General features: G+C 38.2%; 1 protein-coding gene across 1 annotated transcript in view; it reads right to left on the bottom strand.

The window, feature by feature from the left end:
• Positions 1-1670: 1670 nt before the first annotated feature.
• Positions 1671-24944, bottom strand: part of tmem164.S (transmembrane protein 164 S homeolog) — a 36738-nt gene continuing 13464 nt past the window's right edge. Inside the window, exons 2-6 of the mRNA XM_018232973.2 lie at positions 16492-16541; positions 14497-14563; positions 9682-9760; positions 7066-7166; positions 1671-4743 (exon numbers count right to left, since the gene is read on the bottom strand). Of these exons, the coding sequence (XP_018088462.1) occupies positions 4537-4743; positions 7066-7166; positions 9682-9760; positions 14497-14563; positions 16492-16541 (504 nt within the window). The 3' untranslated portion in view covers positions 1671-4536. The remainder of the gene's footprint in view (positions 4744-7065; positions 7167-9681; positions 9761-14496; positions 14564-16491; positions 16542-24944) is intronic.

Raw genomic sequence — 24944 nt, 5'->3', positions numbered from 1 at the left:
GTTCAGGTACAGCGCTGGGATCTGTTATCCAGAATGCTCAGAGTCTGGGGGTTTTTCCAGATAAGGGATCGTTCTGTAATTTGGGTCTTCATACCTCAAGTCTACTGAAAAACATCATGTAAAAATAAAAACCAATACGCTAGTTTTGTTATGTTTTATTATTACAGAGATAAAGGAAATCATTTAAAAAAATCATTAGTTTAAAATAAATTCTATGGTTTCCCATGATTTGCAGCTTTGTGATTAACCATACCTGTACAGTGAACAACCTGCTGTGCAGTCCGTTATATTCTCTGTGACCCAGCCAGCTGCCATGCACACGCAGAGAGCGAGGATGTGGGTGAATGCGAGTGGCAGAATGCGGAGGAGTGTGAGACTATACACAAATGGCTCCCTGGAGCTTTCAGCCATAGGTTAGAAGCAAAAAAGACACACCATTCATTTTCACAACGAGAATTTATTTTCAAATCCTAACAAAAGGCTAGTCACATCAAAAGGTCCATTAAAACACTGTTACAAATACTTATTGCACATGATACATTACAATACTGTACACACCCCTTCCAACTTACAGCAAAATAATTCCTAATTGGATTTGCAGGGAGAACACGGCATGGTATCAATGGAAGAAATTGTAACTTGCAGGAAGGATAAAGGACCTGTTCCAATTAGTGTGTAAGTGATCTCATGACTATAGCAACAGCTTTGTACCTGTCAAGTACCCTGTACTATCAGCCCAAAGACAAGTGCAAGATCATTAAATGAATAGTTCAGTGTAAAAATAGACTATGCAATATAAAAAAATGTTTAATATAGTATATACATAACAGAGCAAACCCCAGCTTCCTACTTTCTACCTCTCTAACTCTGAGTTAGTCAGCGACTTTAAGGGGGGCCACATGGGACATAACTGTTCAGGAATTGATCCTTCGCATTCAGCTCCGATTCAAAAGCAAGAGTTATGGCCCATGTGCCCCCCTCTCAAGTTACTGCTTGGTCACCAGGGTAACCAGTCAGTGGAAACCAAGAGCGCTTAAAAAAAAAGCAGGTGTTCTGGCTGTTATGGTAGACATCCAGTCACTCCAGCCTTTATACATTACATTTTTGGCTAACTAAATATATTAGAAACATTTTTTATTTTGCACAGCCTTTTTATTTATATATCCAGTTTTTGTTTGTATACTGAACTGTTCCTTTAAGGAGGTGCAAAATTGGGAGACTCCCTTACAAATTATATGGCTGCTTGCAATGGCGCCAAGTTCTGCTTATGGTGTAAAATATTTATATTAAAATTTAAAATATTTTACTATGTAGTAAAGACGTCTGCACTTTACACAGGTTCCTGCTCCAGAGGAGATTGCAATAGGATTCTATAGCTGCAGGCACACTAAGCTCAGGCCTGTATTTTATACACTGATCAGCCCATGCAGATGGATCAGAGTGGAAAGCACAGCCCTAGCAATGCAAAGCAGCATCACCATCACAGTAGATAGGGGCTTCTTGTATTTCGTCCCCCTGAAAGTGCTCAATTGTGACTGGCCTGGATACTACAGTGACACATTAACCTGTACCAAATGAGCTTTGTAACTGCAGTGTAGCAACGGATATAAATGGCAAACATTCTACATATTAACCAAACTGTGTCAGAGACTGAGCTCTGTTGAATATTGGGTGGGGGGGGGGGGTTAATCCACATGAAATATTTGTATATTATAGACTGGAACATCGGCCACTCCTTGTCTTCTCTGTGCCTGGTAAAATATGGGCTGTGTTAAAGCTCCAGCCTGACATTCACTGGCTGTAGAAAATGCAATGATTCAACCTTCCTCATTATATGTAACCTAGAACTGTGCCTCTAAGTCTGTATATAAACTAATATTGGGTGCAATGTTGTATTTTCACGAAAGATGGAGAAGGTAAGCTATTTGTTTACACGCAGCTTGTGCTACTCTGGCCCAATCTGAGCACATTTAGCAGGTTTCAATCCAATCACAGGAGTAAAGGGATTTGTATGTTGAAAACTCTCCCAGGCCCTTAACAGCTAAAGGATCTTGGAATCCTCCTGCCACAATACCATTATGAATTCAATGGCACCAACATGTTGCACAGTGAGCTACAGACAACATCAATCCCATCAGCACATCTCCCAATCATTTGCACAGTTTCCCTTTAAACAAAATATCACCATAAAAAGTAACAGGGAGGTTGAGAAAACTAAGCAAAAGGCAGAATCGCCATTCACTATACAGAGAATTAAAAGTACCTATTGTTGATTGTAGTTTGAACACTTGTCAGGGCCAATTCATGTAGGTGGATTGGTTTACTGGTTTTCTTTTAGGGAAGCCACTCGGGTGGACATCATGGGAAACAGTTTCTAGCCAGTTGTAAACAAAATATAATGTTTCCCCTGACCTTAGTTTGGGGAGTGTGTAGTATCAGTGCTTTAAAGGAGTAGTTCACATGAAAATGAACTGTTCGTATGATGGACGTAGTGACATAAGAATAATTGACACCTAGATTTATATCACTGCGATCTGCCTTTCTGCAGCCTTGAGTTTTGCCAGTCACTGACAAGAGAAATCAAAGTACATGACTAGATTTTTGTATTGTAATTAATATGTTTATTTTCTTTATCACTATCCCCATTCAGCTTTTATTCGGTCATTCAAGCCACGGCCTTGTTGTGGGTATAAGGGGCTGCAGTAAAATTCCAAGATGAGTGCTTCAAAACATATATTTAAAGAAAACTTGTTTTGTGTAATTGGAAATATTTAACTATTACTCTACATCATAATAAAGATATTTTTAAAGAGAATTTCCCATTTAAGTTTGACGATGGTTAAAACATCAATCCTACTTCCCCCAACACTCAAATGAGCATTTCTAGCCCCATATCCACCTTATTATACTCATTGGGAAGCCGAATGGGCAGTTTGGGAGTGAATTGCAGGGGGCAGGGTATATGGTTAACACAGACTTTGGGGGGTGTATAAATAGAACAATTATCATACCATCCCTATAACAGTTCTGTCCTGTGAGGTTCATTCCATGGCAAGAGAGCCCTTCAACAAATCACGCATGCACACACTTTTGATGTTCAGACTGTTAAAGATAAGAATACTCAGCAACAAAAGTTAAATAAAAGCCAATTATTATTTGGGGATGTATAAACCACAATCTGGACCAATCAAAATAGTTGCTATACAACATGGCTTTGCTGTCTCATAATTTATCAGTTTCAAAGTTTAGTTTTCCTCAGCAACAGAAAACAAACAATATCATATATATATATATATATATATATATATCTATATATATATATATATATCTATATATATATATCTATATATATCTATATATATATATATATATATATATATATATACGCACAACTCGTATAGTAGTCACAGATGCTTGGGTGCTAAAGCCAAAGTAGAATAGTACAGGGTTGCTGATTGATTGTTTTTGCACTTTGAGAAAGGCTTGAGTGTTTGCCGAAACGTTAGTCAATTTTTGCTAATAAACACCTATATTTTCATCACTAAGACCTGAGTGCAAGCTTTTTTCCTGTTCTATATATATATGTATATATATATGTACAATGTCACCAAAATGTGCTAAATGCAGCAGGGACACATTTGGAGTGCTGTCTGATAGAGTGACAACAAAATCCCTGCAGAGCATAAGCGTATTATCATGAGAGTGCCTAGCCTATTTGGTCGCAAAAAGAAGTTATGTTGTGGCTTATGAATGCAAAAAAGTAAATAACTGGTCGAGGAACATGAATGCACGAGCTGCTTGTGGTGCTCAGTGAGGCCCTGCTTTGTCAGACGGTGCCACTTTGTGACCCAGATTGTGGCTGTCTCAGAGCAGCCCCTGTCTAACCAAGAGTCAGGGTTTGGTTTAAATATAGCCACTTATAGCAATTCCACTTTCAGTCCAGTGCAGTATGGGGAGTGTATATTTTTACATTAAATATCAATGTTAGAAATGTACATTAAGTGTATATATACACACAGTAGTGTACCTGTATATAAAATGTGTCTAACACATATGCCCTTTAAAGAATTAAAAACTTTGATCTTAATTCCGTCCCATGTATTTTCCGCCATAGCAAGAGAAAAGAATGCCTTATGAGCACTTAACTTTTTGGGTATTGTCCCTGGTCCATAAAGATCTAAATGACAAACACTGGTTTAGATCTGTGAGAAACCACTAATGAAAATCAGTATAGGTGTGGAAAACAGGATTGGTAAGAGAACTGGTGAGTTAGTGAGCCATTTCTTCTGCACATAACCCACGAGTTTGTTTTGCCTTAGACTAGCTGCCTTGTTTTCTGAGAGGTATCAGCAATTTGTTTCCAACCATTAGGCAAAACAGAGCACTTTTCAGTAAGGTCACTTATTTTATACCCACACAAGTCACAGTAACACTGGAACAAGAAATGTTAGGCCCTTTCTTTAAAGCCAGAGACAGTATATGGCAGCGATGAGTGACAAGTCTCAGTCCCTCGTATTGGCCTCCTGAAATGAATCTTCAGTCCACTTTCTTCCCAGGCAAATTAAAAAGATCCATAAAGAATTTCCATCTTGGCAGACCACAAGAAAACAAGAAGACAATGAGCTTCCCGTGGATCAGAGTCATGAGGGTTTGATGCCCCAATGCCCAGATTCGATACCATGGCCCATAAAAGGGATCAGATATGGCCGGGCACAGTATGTTGTTCAGATTTACTTCTGTGACCTGTGAAGATAAATGAAATTATGAGCCAGTGCAGTACATGGACTAGTATGGATTGTCAAGCAGGGACAGAGGGGAATCCTACATTCTCTTCATTAAATGTACATTAAACTTTGTATTTTAATTATCCTCTTCAGCCTTATGCAAATACAGAGGAAAATCTATGAAGTAACTGCAGGCCTGTTCATTAACCCTTTCGCTGCCAGCTGATTTGTCCGATTTGGGGGGGGAACAATACATCGGGTTTTTTCAGGACAACCTAAGCTCTCAAAATATGATAAATATTTTGGTGTAATTCCACTTCTGTAACAAGATCTACAACTGAAAAAAAATCATGTTTCCCCATAATATAAACACATATATCAGAAACATAATTTATTTGATGAATGTGAATACAGCATATTTGGAAAGTTCTAGTTCTCCTGAACACACCAATACCAAATATACATAGTGTTATGGAGATTTCTCACTTGTATAGGTAAAAAAAACTCCTAGCAGTACACTACCCATTTTCCAAACCACTGCTCCACAAAACGGCATACTTCTGATTTCAAGGCCAAACAGTAGGTTTACCCTAGAAAACTACACATTATTAGAAAGAACGGATTATGATAAATCCAAAATGGGTAAATATGTGTTTCTAATCCAAACTACCAAGTTTAAATTCTTTCCTAAAGTTCTAGTTTTTTATAAAAATTTGTTATCATTTTTGAAAATTTACCTCAAAACTTCCCCCGAATACAATTGGGTATTCATGTCTTTTTACTCCAAAGCACAAAGCCTCAAACCTTTCCTAAGTTTTGCAATTTTGGTGACATTTCCGAAAATCACCTAAAAACGTCCACCTTTCAGCATCTTATCTTCCACATACTATTATGTACCAAGATAAAGCAACCCAAATATGAACACCTGGGTCCGCTGAACAGTTATATGTCCAAAATGTATACGTTTACCTAAGTATGTGGCATATAGTGGCCCCAAAATGAAGACCCCCCCATATGATCTGTCAATTTAGGTACTGCAAAATCAACACATTTACAGCATTTTTTGAGGGGCAAAGATAAAAAAAAAAAAAAGTATGTTCAACCAAGAAAACCATATATTTTCGGAAAGTACATATTCTCCTGAATCCAAAATGGGTATGCATGTTGTTCTACTCTAAAGCACCAAGCCACAAACCTTTCCTAAATGTTGGTGACATTTAAGAAAATCATCTCAAAACATACTATTAGGTACCAAAATAAAACATCCCACACACCTGGGGTCTGCTGAACAGTTTTATACTCAATGTACATAGGTTTATCAAAGTATGTAGCATGTAACATCTACCTTGTGCATACTTATTTGATGACTTACATTTAACTAATTTTTAAACACTGCCAGTTTTATGTGGAATAAAAGCTACAAGAAATTATGGTTACCCCTGAAAACCATATATTTTTTGGAAAGTACATTCTAAAATGGGTGATTATGTATTTCTACTCCAAACTACCCAACTGGAAAGCTACGCTAAAGGACAGCAGTTTTTATATTTCTGAAAAGCACCTAAAAATATTTCAATTTGCTACATTTATTTCACCCAATTTCTTACATACAATAGTAAAACACCCTAAATTTGAAAGCCAAGGGTCTACTGAACAGTTTGAAGCCCACTATGCATAGGTATACCAAAGCAGCTGGCATGTGCAGACCCCAAATGAAAATAGTGTATATGAATTTTCTCAGATGCCAGTTCAGCTTCTTTGAACAAAGCCCCCTGCATATAATGTGCCGCAAGACCCATTAACAGTACAAAGACCAACCAAACACCAAATATTTTTGGAAAGTACACATTCTGACATATCCAAAACGGGTAATTCTATCTTTCTACTCCAAACTACCTTACTGCAAAGCTACGCTAAAAACATAAGAAACAACAATGGAAGCATAAAACTGCAATATAAATTACAAAAATGAAATACAATTAGGCAAATGAATGAAATAAAATAACTGATCCGACAACGTGGCTAGCAGTCAGAATGCTTGATCCAATATTCACACTGTGAAATCAACAGTTTTTAAGGGAATAACGAGACAAAATTATAAAATGAAGAACTAAAAAAAAATAGTATGTGTGTGTGTGTGTGTAGTAGTAGATAGGTGCTTGGCAGTTAAAAGGTTAAATGTAAAGATACTTCCAATGTCTCCATAGCAAACCAAACTTTTGGGATTAGATTTAGTTTAAGGAGATGTAATCCACTTAAACATTATGTAAATATGCACTAAGTGTTCCTTGTTAAGCCATTTTAGAGGAAAAGCTTTTCAAATGCTCTGCTAGATACTGACCAGGCCCAGGATCTGCAGGAAGCTGAAGTGGTAGAAAAACATGAGCCCAGTTGCCAGAATAGCCCACCAGAAATCACTCATAGGCTCCGGAGTGTACACCCCTAAAGAAAAGAGATGATTGTGTTACTTGCAATTTCCTGATACAACTTCATGTGAATACAGCAAATTAACTTTTTATTTTCTGTGCAGGAATTCTACCGTGAGCTCAACCTTTCACTGGTTTTGCAACAATCTCTGGAATGGGATCCCCTACAACCCAGAAAAAGGCAGAGCTCTGTAGTGAGCCATGTATTGACAACTTCATCATGTACAGCATGCCAGTAATAAGAATACTGATTCTGTGCGGACAGAATAAAAGCTGATTTAAACTTTCTGATTGTGTTCTCTAATGGCACTACCCTTAAATGAACATTAGATGGTGTTAGTGAATCACACGTCCCCTTTTACTACAAAGCACACACAAATCACAGAATTTTTTTTACACAGCAGCCCTGACAGTAATAACCTTATACCTGGCATTACAACATTTGAGAGTGGACTTTGTATTACACATTCATTAGGTTTTCTGCACTTAGCAGGCAACATTAGGTTGAAATAGCTAGAAAGTCTTCCATTTTTTACGGTGTACATTACCTAATTTTTTTGCTTTCCATGACAGTGCTTAGATGCACTAAATATGTAGCAATTAATGACATAGCATCATAAGGAGGTTTAATTGGGGGTACTGTTAAGGACAGGAAGGACCTCATTGTATTTACAAAATCCTCACACTGGTACCAGTATAAAATGTATGTTTTCAAATGCAAGGAGTCTGATTGGTAAAATGGGAGAGCTGGAGGTGCTGGCACTGTATTGATGAGCGAATTTTATTGCCAGGTTCTGGTGCGAAAAAGAAGCCCATAGACTCCAATGGGTGAAAAAAATAGTTGTGTGTCAAAAAAAAAATTGTTGCACGTCAATCTGGTGAATTTTTTGCCGTTTTGCGTATTTTCAATTAAGCGCAATGAGATTCAACTATCACTACTGGGTAGTTAATATTGGCAGCTATAATTTGTTTAGGAAGGACAGAGGCAATAGAAAAGGAGGAGGGGTATGTCTGTTTGTTATGCGGGATTTAAAAGCTTATATAAAGGAAGAGGTGATTATAGAAAATGAGGAGGGTGAAGCCTTATGTGTAGAGCTCTTCACTGAATGTAAAGAGTCCAGCAAATTAATTGTAGGAGTCGCAATAGACCCCCTAAAGTGAGGATGGAGGAGGCTATGCAAATAGAAAAAGGCTGCTAGTTTGGGGTAAGTAATGATAATGGGTGATTTTAATTACCCAGATATTGACTGGAGCAACAGTACTGCCAGGACAGTTAATGGAAATAAGTTTATAAACTTGTTGCATGACAGTTTTATGGCCCAAGTTGTTGAGGAGCCAACCAGAAAAACATATAGAACATATAGCACATTTAGCAGATGTGCAAGTAATTGAACCCCTGGGTAATTGTGGCCATAATTTTATATCATTTAGTGTCTGGTGCAAAAAAAAAACAAATATACACTGGGGCAACAAAACCATGAATTTCTGAAAAGCACCGTTTTAGCTCCTTAAAGGGGTGGTTCACCTTTAAGTTAACTTTTAGTATGTTCTAAGCAATTCTATAAAACTTTTTAACTGGTCTTCATTATTTATTTTGTATAGTTTTTTAAAGTATTTCCCTTTTTCTGCTGACTCCAGCTTTCAAATGGGGGTCATTGACCCCAACTAAAACCAAATGCTCTAAGTCTACAAAAGCTGTTAATGCTACTTTTCATCACTCGTTTTTCTATTCAGGCCCTTTCCTATTCATATGCCAGTCTCTATTTCAAATCAATGCATGGTTGCTTGGTTGATTTGGACCCTAGCCACCAGATTGCTGAAATTGCAAACTGGAGAGGTGCTAAGTAACTCAAAAACACAAATTAAAACCAATTGAAAATGGTGTCAGAATATCACTCTCTACATCATAGTAAAAGTTAACTCAAAGTCAAACAACCCCTTTAAGGGCTGCTCTTCAGAGCACATACCTCCCAACATTTTGGAAATAAAAAGAGGTATAAGAGCATAGATTGGGGCATTATGTTTTCTGCTAAAAACACAGAACATTGACGCAAGGTCACCCATTCCGATTAGAAGAAAGGAGGTTCTAAATATTCGGAAGGGGTTTTTTACAGTGAGAGCTGTGAAGATGTGGAATTCTCTCCCTGAATCAGTCGTACAGGTTGATACATTAAATAGCTTTAAGAAAGGGTTGGATGGCTTTTTCGCAAGTGAGGGAATACCGGGTTATGGAAAATAGCTCACAGCACAAGTTGATCCAGAGGGGGGGGGAAGGGAGAGAGAGAGACAGAGAGAGAGAGAGAGAGAGAGAGAGAGAGAGAGTTTGAATTTGATGGACGTGTCTTTTTTCAACTAAACTTACTACCATATGTACTATGTAATGCAAAATAAGGGAAAGTTGTGGAAAATACAGCTAGAGGTCTGAAGCTTGTTTACTGAAGAGCAGCACTAAAAAAGATAAAAAGGAAGGGAAAAATAAATCACACAAGGCACAAAGTAGCTGAAAATAAACCTGGAAAGAGAGACTGTACCTCCTTTTCGAAGCAGGTAGAAGGGCACCACATACAGCATGACATGTTGGACATAGTATACCTCAACCTCAAATGGAAGCTGTCAGGAGAGAAACAAGGCAGTTGTTAGAACCAGTATTTGGACATTACCAACCAAATATTCAGTAATCGTATTTTCCTGAATAATAATAGGTAGTTGTGAGGTAGTGATGTACGGGCTGACCCGATACCTGCGGGACCTGCAGGTTCAGCCCTGCCTCGCTCCCCCATTTGCGGGTCGCATTGCCGGGTCCGGGTGCGGATTGAGAGAAGTCGGCTCTGGGTTGGGAAAACTCGAACTAGTCCCTGGATCAACTTGTACAACAAGATATCCAACCCCTTCTTAAAGCTACCTAATGTATCAGCCAAAGTATTGCTAAAAAGGATACTACTTGACTTACATGTGGCTGAGTTGAAATGCTGTGCCTCAATCCTATTAACCTTTTACCTGTATCAACAAATGATCCTTGCAAGCCTGCCTGATCAACAACATGTGCATTAAGCAGGCCTGGAATGTCTAATATAGTTACATAGTTAATTTAGGTTGAAAAAAGACAAAGTCTATCAAGTTCAACCCCTTCAAATGAAAACCCAGCATCCATACACACACCCCTCCCTACTTTGACATAAGTTATATTTACCCATACCTAAACTAACTATAGAGTTTAGTATCACAATAGCCTTTGATATTATGTCTCTCCAAAAAATCATCCAAGCCATTCTTAAAGGCATTAACTGAATCAGCCGTCACATCATCACCCGGCAGTGCATTCCACAACCTCACTGTCCTGACTGTGAAGAACCCTCTACGTTGCTTCAAAAGAAAGTTCCTTTCTTCTAGCCTGAAGGGGTGGCCTCTGGTACGGTGATCCACTTTATGGGTAAAAAGGTCCCCTGCTATTTGTCTATAATGTCCTCTAATGTACTTGTAAAGTGTAATCATGTCCCCTCGCAAGTGCCTTTTTTCCAGAGAAAAGAACCCCAACCTTGACAGTCTACCCTCATAATTTAAGTCTTCCATCCCTCTAACCAATTTAGTTGCACTCTCTCCAGCTCATTTATATCCCTCTTAAGGACTGGAGTCCAAACTGCACTGCATACTCCAGATGAGGCCTCACCGGGGACCTATAAAGAGGCAAAATTATGTTTTCATCCCTTGAGTTAATGCCCTTTTTTATGCAAGACAGAGCTTTATTTGCTTTAGTAGCCACAGAATGACACTGCCCAGAATTCGACAACTTGTTATCTACAAAAACCCCTAGATCCTTCTCATTTAAGGAAACTCCCAACACACTGCCATTTAGTATATAACTTGCATTTATATTATTTTTGCCAAAGTGCATAACCTTGCATTTATCAACATTGAACCTCATTTTCAAGTTTGCTGCCCAGTTTTCCAACTTAGACAGATCACTCTGCAAAGTGGCAGCATCCTGCATGGAACCTATAGTTCTGCACAATTTAGTATCATCTGCAAAATAGAAACAGTCCTTTCAATGCCCACCTCCAGGTCATTAATAAACAAGTTGAAAAACAAGGGACCTAGTACAGAGCCCTGCGGTACTCCACTAACAACACTGGTCCAATTAGAAAATGTTCCATTTACCACCACTCTTTGTAGTCTAGCTTTTAGCAAGTTCTCTATCCAGGTACAAATACTATGTTCCAGGCCAACATTCCTTAATTTAACCAGTAACCTTTTGTGTGGCGCTGTATCAAATGCTTTAGCAAAGTCTAAGCAAATCATATCCACTGCCATCTCAGAATCGAGGTCCCTACTTAACTTCTCATAAAAAGAAATTAAGTTAGTCTGGCAAGATCTATTACGCATAAAACCATGCTGGCACAAACTCATAGTATTGTGATTTGCTATGAAGTCCAGTATCTTATCCTTTATTAACCCTTCAAAAAGCTTTCTAACTGGCCTATAGTTTTGAGGCTGAGAACGGGATCCCTTTTTGAATAGAGGCACCACATTAGCAATTCGGCACTATTCCAGACCTCAATGAATCCTGAAAAATTAATTAAAGAGGTTTGGCAATCACAGAACTAAGCTCACTAAGTACCCTGGGATGAATACCCCCTGGCCCCGGACCTTTGTTTATCTTAACATGTTCTAGTCTCTTTCAACTGGTTCCTCATTTGTATAGACAGATGAAAAATATGAGTTCAGAATCTGCGCTTTAATTTTGTTTTAAACAACCAGCTGACCACCCTCTGATAGTAAAGGTCCCACCCCTTCCTGCTTCATTTTTTTACTATTAACATATTTAAAAAATAATTTTGGATTTTTTTTTACTGCTTGCTGCAATATCCTTTTTAGGATTGCTTGCCTTATAGCTTCTTTGCATGATTTATTGGTCTCCTTGTACCTTATAAATGATTCGGCTGTGCCAGCTAACTGGAAAGCTTTAAAAGCACGTCTTTTCTTACCCACCTTAACACCAACGTTTATATTGAACCAAAAAGGTTTTGCTTTGCAACGACGTTCCTTGCTTACAAGTGGAATATACTGACAAGTATATTTATTAAGCAGCATTTTAAAGACTTCCCATTTTTGTTCTGTATTTAACCCTGTGAAAAGCATTTCCCACATGTTGCAGAGATGCCCTTACTGTCAAAGTTTGCACGTCTGAAATTTAGTGTTTTACTTACTCCCTTATAGAATTGCTTCTGCAACAGAATCTCAAAGGAGACCATGTTATGATCACTATTCCCTAAATGCTCACCCACACAAATATTAGAGATGAGTTCAGTATTATTAGTTATTACAAGGTCCAAAAGTGAGCTATTCCTAGTAGGTTCTTGAACGAGCTGGAATAAAAAGTTGTCATTCAGCATATTTACAAACCTACTAGCGTTTTCTGTCTTGGCAACCCCATTACCCCAGTCAATGTCTGGATAATTGAAGTCACCCATAGCAACAACTTGACCCAGCTGTGAAGCCGCTTGTATCTACAAGAGTAGCTGGGCTTCATACTCAACACTTATTATTGGTGTATGCTATAAACCACCTCGTATAATTCTTTTTGTAACCTTTTGCCCAGTCAAAATCTCTACCCAGAGAGATTCTACACCCTCACCAGTGCCAGCTATGGTTATTTCTTTAGCGTATGGCTTTAATTCAGGCTTTATATACAAACACACTCATCCACTATTTTTAATCCCTCTGTCCCTCCTAAAAAGGGTGTAACCATTTAAATTCACAGTCCAGTCACATGTTTCATCCCACCAGGTCTCAGTGATACCAATTATATCATAATTTTTAGAGCTGTTATGGCTGTGAGTATTGCAATGAATAAACTATGTGCAATCCTATGGAATGCATATTAGATATGTGAAATAGCTATACATTTACAGCAAGGCATCATATCTTCATATCTTGATCGGGAATATGCTGAAGTAGGCACAAGTAGAGTCATTAAACTTATCTGTGCATAAAACTGCCTCTTTTCGTAACTACGCAAGAGGAGACTACTCAGTCAAAATTATTGCATTTACCAACTAGAGAAATTAGTACTAGGATTAATTGCATTAATTGTGCAAATATGCAGTGGAAAGTGGAAAGTAAAATTAATATTTAAAGCTACAGGCAACTTAGAGGAGATGTTAATCAAAAACATTACCTAAAAACAGAATCTATTTTAGGGCAGTACAGGGGATTATTTTTCTAAATGAATTGTCCCATGTTTTCATCGTTATTAGATACATTTCTGCATGTACTATAGGGAGATCTTCTTCATACAATGCAGTTACAATAAAACACAAATGAATAGCACTGTATGGTCCCTGTCCTCTAAATGAAGAGGCATTCTTGTTACAAAATATGATGTGTGTTGGTAACACTAAAATGTCAATAAATATCTCCCAACCACCAAAGAAACCCTTGGTTTGTTTTCTTGTTGCATAGCATGTTCAAATTATTCCACTTCCAAAAACATACAATAGTTTGAATCGGGAGAGCGTTAGTGAGGGACTAATGCTAAGAGAATATAATAGAAGAGTTTTATGCTCCCTGCATAGAATTCCTTTTCATAACACAGGAAGTATTGCCCTTGTGGGGGCACTAGAAGGGGGTCTAATGCAAAATAGCTGTCCTTCAGACAAGCAGATTTTCTCCAGAAAAAAGACCAGGCCCACCCCTGGTACTCCACACCACTGGGGCAGTTAAACACCTAATACAGTGTATTAAGATATTGTTGGTGAGGAGAGAAAAATTCCATATGAAAGGTAATTTTCCTGTAAGAGGTTATTAAAAGACATTTTTGTGCAATTTGTAGAGCCCTCAAAAGGTTCATCATTTTGAGGAGTGAAAACTGCAGCAATTTACTGGTCCCGGTAGACTTTAATGCATGGTGATTATTTAGAGACAATAACTTTTGCACCTTGTTCCTTTATATATGCTTAGAGGCTGGGGAATTCTAAAATTATAATTCAAAAAACTCAAAAAAAACCAAACACAATAATCGGGGCATTTTATTTCACCTGGGCTATTGTGAGGGTTTTACCCCATCTCCTTGGCCATAGAGTAACCTGTGACCTGTTGCCCATAGAGTAAATGGATGAGCTGTTCTAACCTTCTTCATTTTTGAGACAGCATTGATAAGAATAATGTGCATCAAAGGCAATAATATGCATTTAATCCACACCTAATGATTCAATCTGAATCCTGTTTGTGTAGAGAAAAACCTGTGTCTTCTGGTGTTACTATCCTGTATCCTTTAATTAATTAAGTTGGTGACATTGCCTAATTAACAAGTGGATGAAGAAAACTGAAGCCAGAACACCACAACTTACCAATCTAGTGTTTAGCACAGGGAACACCAAAGCAAGAAGGGCCCCATTTAACATGTGCATCTGAAGCCTAAAATATACAAAAGAAAATTCATTAAACAGTATTCTCAAAATAGCTAAATATTTATTACTACATAAATATGAAAAGGTTAAGCTTTTCAATGATACTATACAATCGCTTACAATTCTAACCAAACAGGAATGAACTTGCCGTTCTTACTGAATGTTATCTCATACTGTAACTAAATGACTCAGCCACGAAAATATGTCAAACAGAGAAAGGAGTTTCTTTCATTTACATGGACTGAACATGGATTACACTTGATAGCAACACTGTCAGCATACCCAGCTGTTGTTTCCACTTGAGATACTTTATTACTATATTAATATAAATGTGTGAGAGAGTGTCAAGCTAAACCTTGCAAAATAAAATGCAGCAGTGTATGCTTTTTAAAGAAACATTTTAAGATTCACAGTTTAAGAGTCTGTTCTTCCTTCCTATTGGGCTAGTGGAGGTGCAATGCTTTGAGTGTGTTGTTGCTTCCCCTTATCAGAGTGTCACACCACCCCAATTGGCTTAATGTGAAGGAGGAACTTGCAATTGCAGCAGCTAAATTCAGCTTTAGTGCCAGAGGCTGATAACTGCATTAGTATGAAAGGGTTTCTTTAGGGAGGGTCAAAGACCCAACAGGCTAAGGCAATCGCATACATCCTTCTTGTCTATTGGGTCTTTGCTCTGAAGTCCAACATTACAGTACAAAAAGTGGCATTTTTAATTAGATATATGCACAAGATGTCCTTAATATATAGATAATAGTGGAGTGCAGATTATCTGTTGTCTTTGTCACACTCTTATTGCACCCCACGTACGGATTCAAATTTGTTCAGTGGTGAGCACAACTTTCCCGTATTTGGTATATTCCTGTTAAAACCTGAAACAGGTCAATATGACTTTAACAGTAGCTTTTGGCAATTTGACCACTACAGCGCTCTAAGAGTAGACTGTGTTGCTAAAAACATCTTCACCAGTTCCTAATGAAAGAGACATTATGGGAAACATTATGCCTACAGCAGACACTGGCAGTGATAAAGAAAGTCAAAGCCAATGCCTTCAGACAGCTAGCCGGTCACCACCAGTATCTTCTATAAGCAAAATGTTTCCCATTGTTTCATTGGGAAGCTGTGATGATTAAGGGCCTTTTGATGAATCCAACACATACGGTTACCAATCCATGCTTTAAAGGAATGGTTCAGTATAAAAATAAAAACTAGGCAAATAGATACTGTGCAAAGTAAAAAATGTTTCTAATCAGGGTCGGACTGGGCTGGTGGGACACAGGGAAAAAACCCTGGCCCAGACCCCCTCTGCCGAACCGATTTGCTCATGCCTGCTGCTGTTCACGCATGCGCACAGAGGCCCCCAGAGGTTTGGAACCGTAATGTCCAGTCCGACCTTGTTTTTCATATAGTTAGTTAGCAAAAAATGTATTCTCTAAAGGCAAACTTGCAAAAAAAAAGTGAACTTATATATTCACCATTATTTGTGAGGGGGCAAAGAAATCTTTGATTAATCCTTTACCTTCTCTGGATCTCTGGATGCAGGACATTAAAACCGCAAATAACCCCCCCCCCCCATATCTCAGGCCTTGGGTCTTGTCTCCCTTTTTACATTTTTTAATGCCTGAGAGAACAGGTGTTCTGTAATTTTGTTTATTTGCCATTCCAAAGGATTTTCAGCACATTGGGGCTGTGGACTGTCAGCTTGCTCATGGATGGGCCCTTGTTGAAGAGGAATCCCAGTGCCACCACAGGCATTGATAGGGCCACAATCCACCTGGCTCTCCCAGATCATTATTTTCCCTCACTCAATGTATTCTTCAGAAAGGTGACAGATTAGCTAAATGCATTAACACAGCAAATCAACGAGAAAAGAAAAAATGCTTCCAAATACTTGCTTACGGGTTTACCCTGCACCTTTTAGCCATAACATTGACTTACCTGAATATTATAGTGGCAAGCTTACAAGGTGGACAGGCCAGGAGAAAAATCTGAAAAAGGAAGAGAAGAAAAAAAAAGTGACTGAACTGCTATCACCTCTAGCCAGCTAAAACATGCATAATAATTTACTGTAAACAACAATTAAATACAAGCAACCTAATCCCATGGATTCTGGGCACAATTTACACAGAATACCTTTGGCAGGCACTATATGCAGACTGTATATAACAGTCCTTTACTGAACTCCTTAGTGACTTAATATCCTGCTGCATTCCCTTCTGTAATACATAAGGCTATTAGAAGTTACCAAGGAGCTGCATGAAGATATAAAAGCACAAGGCCAGTAGCCTTGGCACAAATCCCAGCATCTTCACTGTAACACAGAAATCCCTGCAATCAGTCCCCCTCTCCTACTTTCTCATAGGTTCCAAATAATCAACAATGCTGATGTGATGAAATAAACACATTATGGAACCTCAAAGCACATGACATGACATGTCATATTTCCAACTGTTTTTTTTTAGTTAATGCTATGTACACAAACCTAAAATGCTCTAAAGGTTTCAAGGGAAACTTTCCATGATGTAGGTTACACTTATGATGCAAGTTAACTCAGATATTTTTATACCTGTAGTTAAATATTTTAACATATAGTATAGAATACAAATCATAGTTCTGCTTTTTGTTTCCTCCTGAGAAAGGGAGGCAAGTTTTAAAGGAACTGCTCAGTATAAAAATAAAAACTGGGTAAATAGATTGGCTGTGCAAAATAAAAACGTTTTTCAATATAGTTAGTTAGCCAAAATGTAATATATAAGGCTGGAGTGACTAGATGTCTAATATAATAGCCAGAACATTACTTCCTGCTTTGCAGCTCTCTTGGTTTCCACTGATTGGTTACCAAGCAGTAACCAATCAGTGACTTGAGGGGAGACCACATGGGTCATAACTGTTTGCTTTTGAATCTGAGCTCCATACTAAGAATCAATTGCAAACTCGCTGAACAGTTATGTCTCAAGTGCCCCCCCTTAAAGTAGTTGACTGATTCAGAGTTAGAGCGCTGAATAGCAGGAAGTAGTGTTCTTGCTATTATGTTAGACATCCAGTCACTCCAGCCTTCATACATTACATTTTTGGCTAACTAACTATATTAGAAACATTTTTTATTTTGTATAGCCTATTTACCCAGTTTTTATTTTTACACTGAACTGTTCCTTGAAATGTTCCTTGAAATGTTCCTTGAAATGTTCCTTGAAATGTTCCTTGAAATATTATTCTGTGCTTGCCTTATTGCCTATACTTTTAGAAGGTATAGGGTGCTTAGTAGGATAATCCTTACACCTCTGGCGAGGACTGAAAAGAAGACAGCAGCTCAAAGCAGGTGTCCCAGGAGGTATAGCAGATCATGACTTAAGTTAACTTATAGAATGTCTAATTGTAAGCAACCTTTGAACTGTTCCTACTTTTTTTTTTTTTTTAATTATTTGCCTTCTTCTGACTCTTTCCAGTTTTCAAATGGGGGCACTGATCCGATCTAAAACACATGTAAGGCTACAAATGTATTGTTATTGCTACTTCTTATTACTCATCTTTCTGTTCATGCCATCTCCTAACAATATTTCAGTCTCTTATTCAAATTAATTCATGACTGCTGGGATAGTCTGGACCCTAGCATCCAGATGCTGAAACTGCAAACTGGAGAGCTGTTAAAGTGAAATAACTAGAAAACTACACATAATAAAAAATGAAAACCAATTGCAAATTGTCTCAAATATGCCTCTCTAAATCATACTGAAAGTTAACTTCTTTAAGAACGCCTTATTCATGAAGCTTTGAGGGCCCTTAAAGGATTCTGCTGTGGGGTTGCTGGTTATGTCTTGTTTTTCAGCTGCCATGATTTCACTTCTATTGTAGACATATCCAGTTAGTAGCAGACATTGTGAAGCACCTAATAAGTACACAAAGTTATCAAATGACAAGGATATGCACAGATTACATGTTCTTTTGACAAACAGAAGAAAAAACGTAGGTGCCTGCTTTTAGTGAAGAGAAAAGGGGAGTTAAAGGAAACTAAAATGGAAATCAGGTGAGGAACAGGATTAAAGAAGTTACAGCAAGATCCAAGAGGGCTGAAATGGAACTTTTTGGCGGAACTAAAAAGACCGGGAGACAGATATCTCGCCTAGATACTGCAGTAAACACTACTTCTCACAGCTAATAACCTATTGTAATTACAATAGGAACAACAATACAGATTGTGCCTAGGGGTACGCAGAGATGTAACATGGCTCTGTCATCAGGCAATCTGGCAATCTGTGGTTTCTGGCAAATGCAAGAGGGACTGCTATAAAGTGCCATAGAAAGTCAGTATTTAGTGGGCTGGTGGGGTCTGTTTGGGCCTCTGTGTAGGCTGATTGGGCCTCTTTGTACCTGAAATGCCAGGGCCTATTTTGACTCTCAGTCCAGCCCTGTCTGTCACCAAGGTTACTGCATACTTTCCTTTTACACAGAAATGTCAGATATGCATCATACACTAGCTTTGCCATAAATAGTGGGTTTACTGGATGTTCAGCTTTCAATGCCGTTTTTCCTTAAGCTTTAGACACCCTTTTATTGACTTCCCTCTCTAACAGGGTCCTGGTACTATTTCACTTTAACCTTTTACTACAACTAAAGGTTATTTGTTTGTTCGTTTAACTGTAAATATCTTTATATATGAAATGACATATTTAGAACTTTAGAAATTAAAATATTCAGTATTTTCTTGATCCTCTCCGAATATTTAGATTTTTTATTTTTATTTCGCTATTATAAAGAGATATGTCTAACATCAGATTTTCTTTATAGAAAGCACCATGCCTACCGAGTCTGCTAATAATAAATAATGGATAGTTTTGGATAGATTTCTGACTTGTAAGGATTAAAATCCCACATCAGTACTCTACAGAATTTTAGAAGCACCACTGCACTAATCAGAATACTTTAGAATGCAGGGCAGGGGTTACCTTTTTCTTCCGTCAAACTTCATATCTTTACAAAAATGAACATTTGAAAAACAAATCTGAAAATAGCCACAAAGCTTGCATTTTAGATCATTATCACACACATCTGTTACTGCAAGGACAATAGACTGGCCACATTTTTCATGTAGTGAGAGACCCTAACAGTATGTTGACCCCAGTAAGCCTACTGTGGTTGCAAGGGCTTCAGTTTCACTGTTTAGCTCAAGAAATAAAGGTTTTTCTTAATTAAAAACATAAGAAAAAAGTATGTTCACGAGACCTATTTATTGAACTCATACTGAATAAGGGAATATACTGCTCCTTTAAAATAAACAACATGCAATATTTGTTTTTTAACTGTAACTAAATATATACAGCCTAATCCTGGGCAGTTTTTCAATTCAAACATCTGAAATATTGTGTCCTGCATTGTATATAAGACAATGCTCTGGCAATTTATATTTCAGAGATTGTCACAACATTCTCTTGCGTTACAATCAACGTTAATTAATCTTTCAGATTTTCCTCTGCTCACAACATGATATATTCATAGCCAGCAAGGCATGCAAGAAACATTAAAAAGGCTACTCTGGTAATATGAATGGCAGTATATTGAGGATATTCTCCTTTTAGAAATACTTTACATAGACACATTGTTTTTAAAAAGCAATCACATTTTAGTCTTAAATACCAGTTTAAGAGAAAAGGCAGCACACTCACAGATGGAATGAAATGTATCAGTGCAAATAACCACCAAGTCATCTCACTGCAGAACACAGATCTGCAAACCTGTAAATTATTATTCAAGTTGCCATAACAACACTTCCAGTTTCATTCAGCGAGGAATGTTTTCCCAAGTTATGCCAACCACTCCCAATAAACAAGCACAAGCCTGACAAATTTTAGTAACCCCTTTATGGTTATTGCGTTACAGTGTACCTAGAGATATTTTCCTGTTAGGAAGGCATTAACAAAAGACAAGAAATGGCTAAAACATTGGTGTGTTAGGTGCCCCCAATGTCCAAAACCACGACTTATCCTTCACACACACTTTAATTTTTCTAATGCACATATGATGACCTTTGTGTAGAATTTCCTTTTCCCATCATATGATGACTCTTGTAGAGCTACCAGACTTTACTAGTGAAAGTTCTATCCCACCATCTTGAATCCATTAAAGTCATCCTCCTATTCATACACATAGCTAGGCAATGCAGCCTGAGCTCCCCGACTACCTGAGTGGCCATGCACAAACGAGGACGCCCGTGAGAGATATTGAGAGATTGTATTTTGTATGAAAAGTCCCTCAATTTTCACTTTATTCTCAGTGATGCCAATAGCTCACCTTTGTGTTTCCTGCATAGCAATTTCACTGGACCTCGGTACTACTTCTTGCAGTCGGCTATCTGATCCATTTACTACTTTTTTTTTTATTATCATGTGCATACTTTAGCATTTGTGTTAATGTTACAATCATATCAATATGTATCTCTACACACACAGTCACACACTCTCTCACAAAAGGCATGTAGGGAACATCATCACGGAACAGCACAAATGATTGGCTGCCAATGAAAAACAATGACTAGCAGGAATGTTAAGCAGGTGCTGGGAAAGTTCAGTTAATGCCATAATTAGTATTTTCCACTGCTAATATTTCCCTTCAGGCAATATACAGTGTGTTCTCTACCAATTATACCTACCCTAGCACAGCAAGCCTGCTAAACATATTGCACATGCATGCAAAGAATATGTTAGCAGGCAATTCCCACTAGATATAATTAACTCCTTAACCCTTTCCCTGCCAGCCGTTTTGTCCTAGATGCGAACATCTACTGCCAAGCAGTTTTTAGATATTTTGCACTCTTTCACTTTAAGGGCCTTTCCTAGGGTGGTCTTTTAGTTAACCCAGGAAAACAATATATTGTTTTTTTCATGACAACCTGAACTTTCACAATATGCAAGAATTTTGGTGTAATTCTACTTCTGTAAAAAAAAATATTGGATTCTAAGTGTCAAATAAAATGAAAAAAATCATGTTTCACGAAGAACAATCACATATATCAGAAACATCATTCATTTTATGTACGAGAACACAGCCGATTTAGAAAGGTCTATGTCTCCTGAACGCGACAATACCAAATATATATAGTTTTATGGAGATTTCTCACTTGTATAGCTCAAAATCTACAAGCAGTACACAACCAAATTTCCAAAGCAACGCTCCCCAAACGGCATACTTTTGATTTCAAGGCCAAACATTCCGCTAACAGTAGGTTTACCCTAGAAAACTACCCATTACTAGAAAGAACAGATTCTGGTGAATCAAAAATGGGTAGAAATATCTTTGTACTCCAAACCACCAAGTTGCAATTGTTTCCTAAAGTTATAATGTTTTATAGAAATTGGTGAATTTTTTGAAAAATGACCTCAAAGCTTCCACTCTACAGCAACATATCTCCCACACATCATTAGGTATCAATGTAAAACACCCCAAATATAAAATCCTGGGCCCACTGAACAGTTTGATGCCCAATATGAATAGATGTACCCAAGCACGTGGCATAGGGGGCCCCAAAAGGAAGACCCCCCGTTTGTCATTTCAGATACTGCTAAATCAACACATTTACATAGTTTTGGGGGGCGGCAAAGGTAGAAAAAAGTACGTTCACCCCAGAAAACCATATATTTTCGGAAAGTACACATTCCCCTGAATCCAAATTGGGTATGCATGTCTTTCTACACCAAAGTACCAAGCGGCAAACCATTCCTAAATTTGGTGATTTTGGCGACATTTCCAAAAATCACCTAAAAATTTCTACACTGCAGCATCGTATTACCCACATACTTTTAGGTATCAAGAGAAATCACCCCAAATATGAAAGCCTAGGGTCCTCTGAACAGTTTGATGCCCAATATGTATAGGTGTACCCAAGCAAGTGGCATATAGGGGCCTGAAAAGAAAGACCCCCATATGGTCTGTCATTTCAGATACTTCAAAATCAACACATTTACATCGTTTTGAGGGGGGCAAATGTAGAAAAAAGTAAGTTCACCCCAGAAAACCATATATTTTCGGAAAGTACACATTGCCACGAATCTAAATTGGGTATGCATGTCTTTGTACTCCAAAGTACCAAGCCGCAAATCATTCCTAAATTTGGTGATTTTGGTGACATTTCCAAAAATCACTTAAAAATGTCTACCCTGCAGCATCGTATTTCCCACATACTTTTAGGTATCAAGAGAAATCACCCCAAATATGAAAGCCTAGGGTCCTCTGAACAGTTTGATGCCCAATATATATAGGTGTACCCAAGCACGTGGCATATAGGGGCCCCAAAAGGAAGACCCCCATATGGTCTGTCATTTCAGGTACTGCAAAATCAACACATTTACATCGTTTTGGGGGGCGGCAAAGATAGAAAAAGTACGTTCACCCCAGAAAACCATATATTTTTGGAAAGTACACATTCCCCTGAATTCAAATTGGGTATGCATGTCTTTCTACGCCAAAGTACCAAGCCGCAAACTATTCCTAAATTTGGTGATTTTGGTGACATTTCCAAAAATCACCTCAAAATATCTACACTGCAGCATCGTATTACCCACCACTTTTAGGTATCAAGAAAAATCACCCCAAATATGAAAGCCTGGGGTCCTCTGAACAGTTTGATGCCCAATACGTATAGGTGTTCCCAAGCACGTGGCATATAGGGGCCCCAAAAGGAAGACCCCCATATGGTCTGTCATTTCAGGTACTGCAAAATCAACACATTTACATCGTTTTGGGGGGGGGGCAAAAGTAGAAAACAGTAAGTTCACCCCAGAAAACCATATATTTTCGGAAAGTACACATTCCCACGAATCCAAATTGGGTATGCATGTCTTTCTACGCCAAAGTACCAAGCCGCAAACCATTCCTAAATTTGGTGATTTTGGGGACATTTCCAAAAATGACTTCAAAATATCTACCCTGCAGCATCGTATTACCCACATACTTTTAGGTATCAAGACAAATCACCCCAAATATGAAAGCCTAGGGTCCTCTGAACAGTTTGATGCCCAATATGTATAGGTGTACCCAAGCACGTGGCATACAGGGGCCCCAAAAGGAAGACCCCCATATGTTCTGTCATTTCAGGTACTGCAAAATCAACACATTTACATTGTTTTTGGGGGGGCAAAGGTAGAAAAAACTAAGTTCACCCCAGAAAACCATATATTTTCGGAAAGTACACATTCCCACGAATCTAAATTGGGTATGCATGTCTTTGTACTACAAAGTACCAAGCCGCAAATCATTCCTAAATTTGGTGATTTTGGGGACATTTCCAAAAATGACTTCAAAATTTCTACCCTGCAGCATCGTATTACCCACATACTTTTAGGTATCAAGAGAAATCACCCCAAATATGAAAGCCTAGGGTCCTCTGAACAGTTTGATGCCCAATATGTATAGGTGTACCCAAGCACGTGGCATATAGGGGCCCCAAAAGGAAGACCCCCATATGGTCTGTCATTTCAGGTACTGCAAAATCAACACATATACATAGTTTTGGGGGGAGCAAAGGTAGAAAACAGTAAGTTCACCCCAGAAAACCATATATTTTCGGAAAGTACACATTCCCACGAATCTAAATTGGGTATGCATTTCTTTGTACTACAAAGTACCAAGCCGCAAATCATTCCTAAATTTGGTGATTTTGGGGACATTTCCAAAAATGACTTCAAAATTTCTACCCTGCAGCATCGTATTACCCACATACTTTTAGGTATCAAGAGAAATCACCCCAAATATGAAAGCCTAGGGTCCTCTGAACAGTTTGATTCCCAATATGTATAGGTGTACCCAAGCACGTGGCATATAGGGGCCCCAAAAGGAAGACCCCCATATGGTCTGTCATTTCAGGTACTGCAAAATCAACACATATACATAGTTTTGTGGGAAGGAAAGGTAGAAAAAAGTACATTCACCCCAGAAAACCATATATTTTCGGAAAGTACACATTCCCGCGAATCCAAATTGGGTATGCATGTCCTTGTACTCCAAAGTACCAAGCCGCAAGCCTTTCCTAAATTTGGCGATAAAAGCAACAGTTTTTACATTTTTGAAAATTGCCTAAAAATATTGCAATTGGCCGCATTTATCTCACCCAATTTCTTACATACAATTCTAAAACACCATAAATATTGATGCCAAGGGTCAACTGAACCGTTTGATGCCCAATATGCATTGATATACCAAGGCAGCTGGCATGTGCGGACCCCAAATGAAAATAGTGCATATGATTTTTCTCCGCTGCCGATTCGCCTTCTGTGAACATAGACCCTTGACTTCATATTGTGTGCCTCAAGACCCTCCTAACAGCAAAGACCCCCCCAAAACCATATATTTTTGGAAAGTACACATTCTGACGAATCCAAAAAAGATAAAGACGTCTTTCTACA

The sequence above is a fragment of the Xenopus laevis genome, chromosome 8S (assembly GCF_017654675.1).
Source record: "Xenopus laevis strain J_2021 chromosome 8S, Xenopus_laevis_v10.1, whole genome shotgun sequence".
In the NCBI taxonomy this organism is placed as follows: domain Eukaryota; kingdom Metazoa; phylum Chordata; class Amphibia; order Anura; family Pipidae; genus Xenopus; species Xenopus laevis.
Note: the sequence above shows the minus strand (reverse complement) of the source record. Positions and strands in the feature narration are given on the sequence as shown.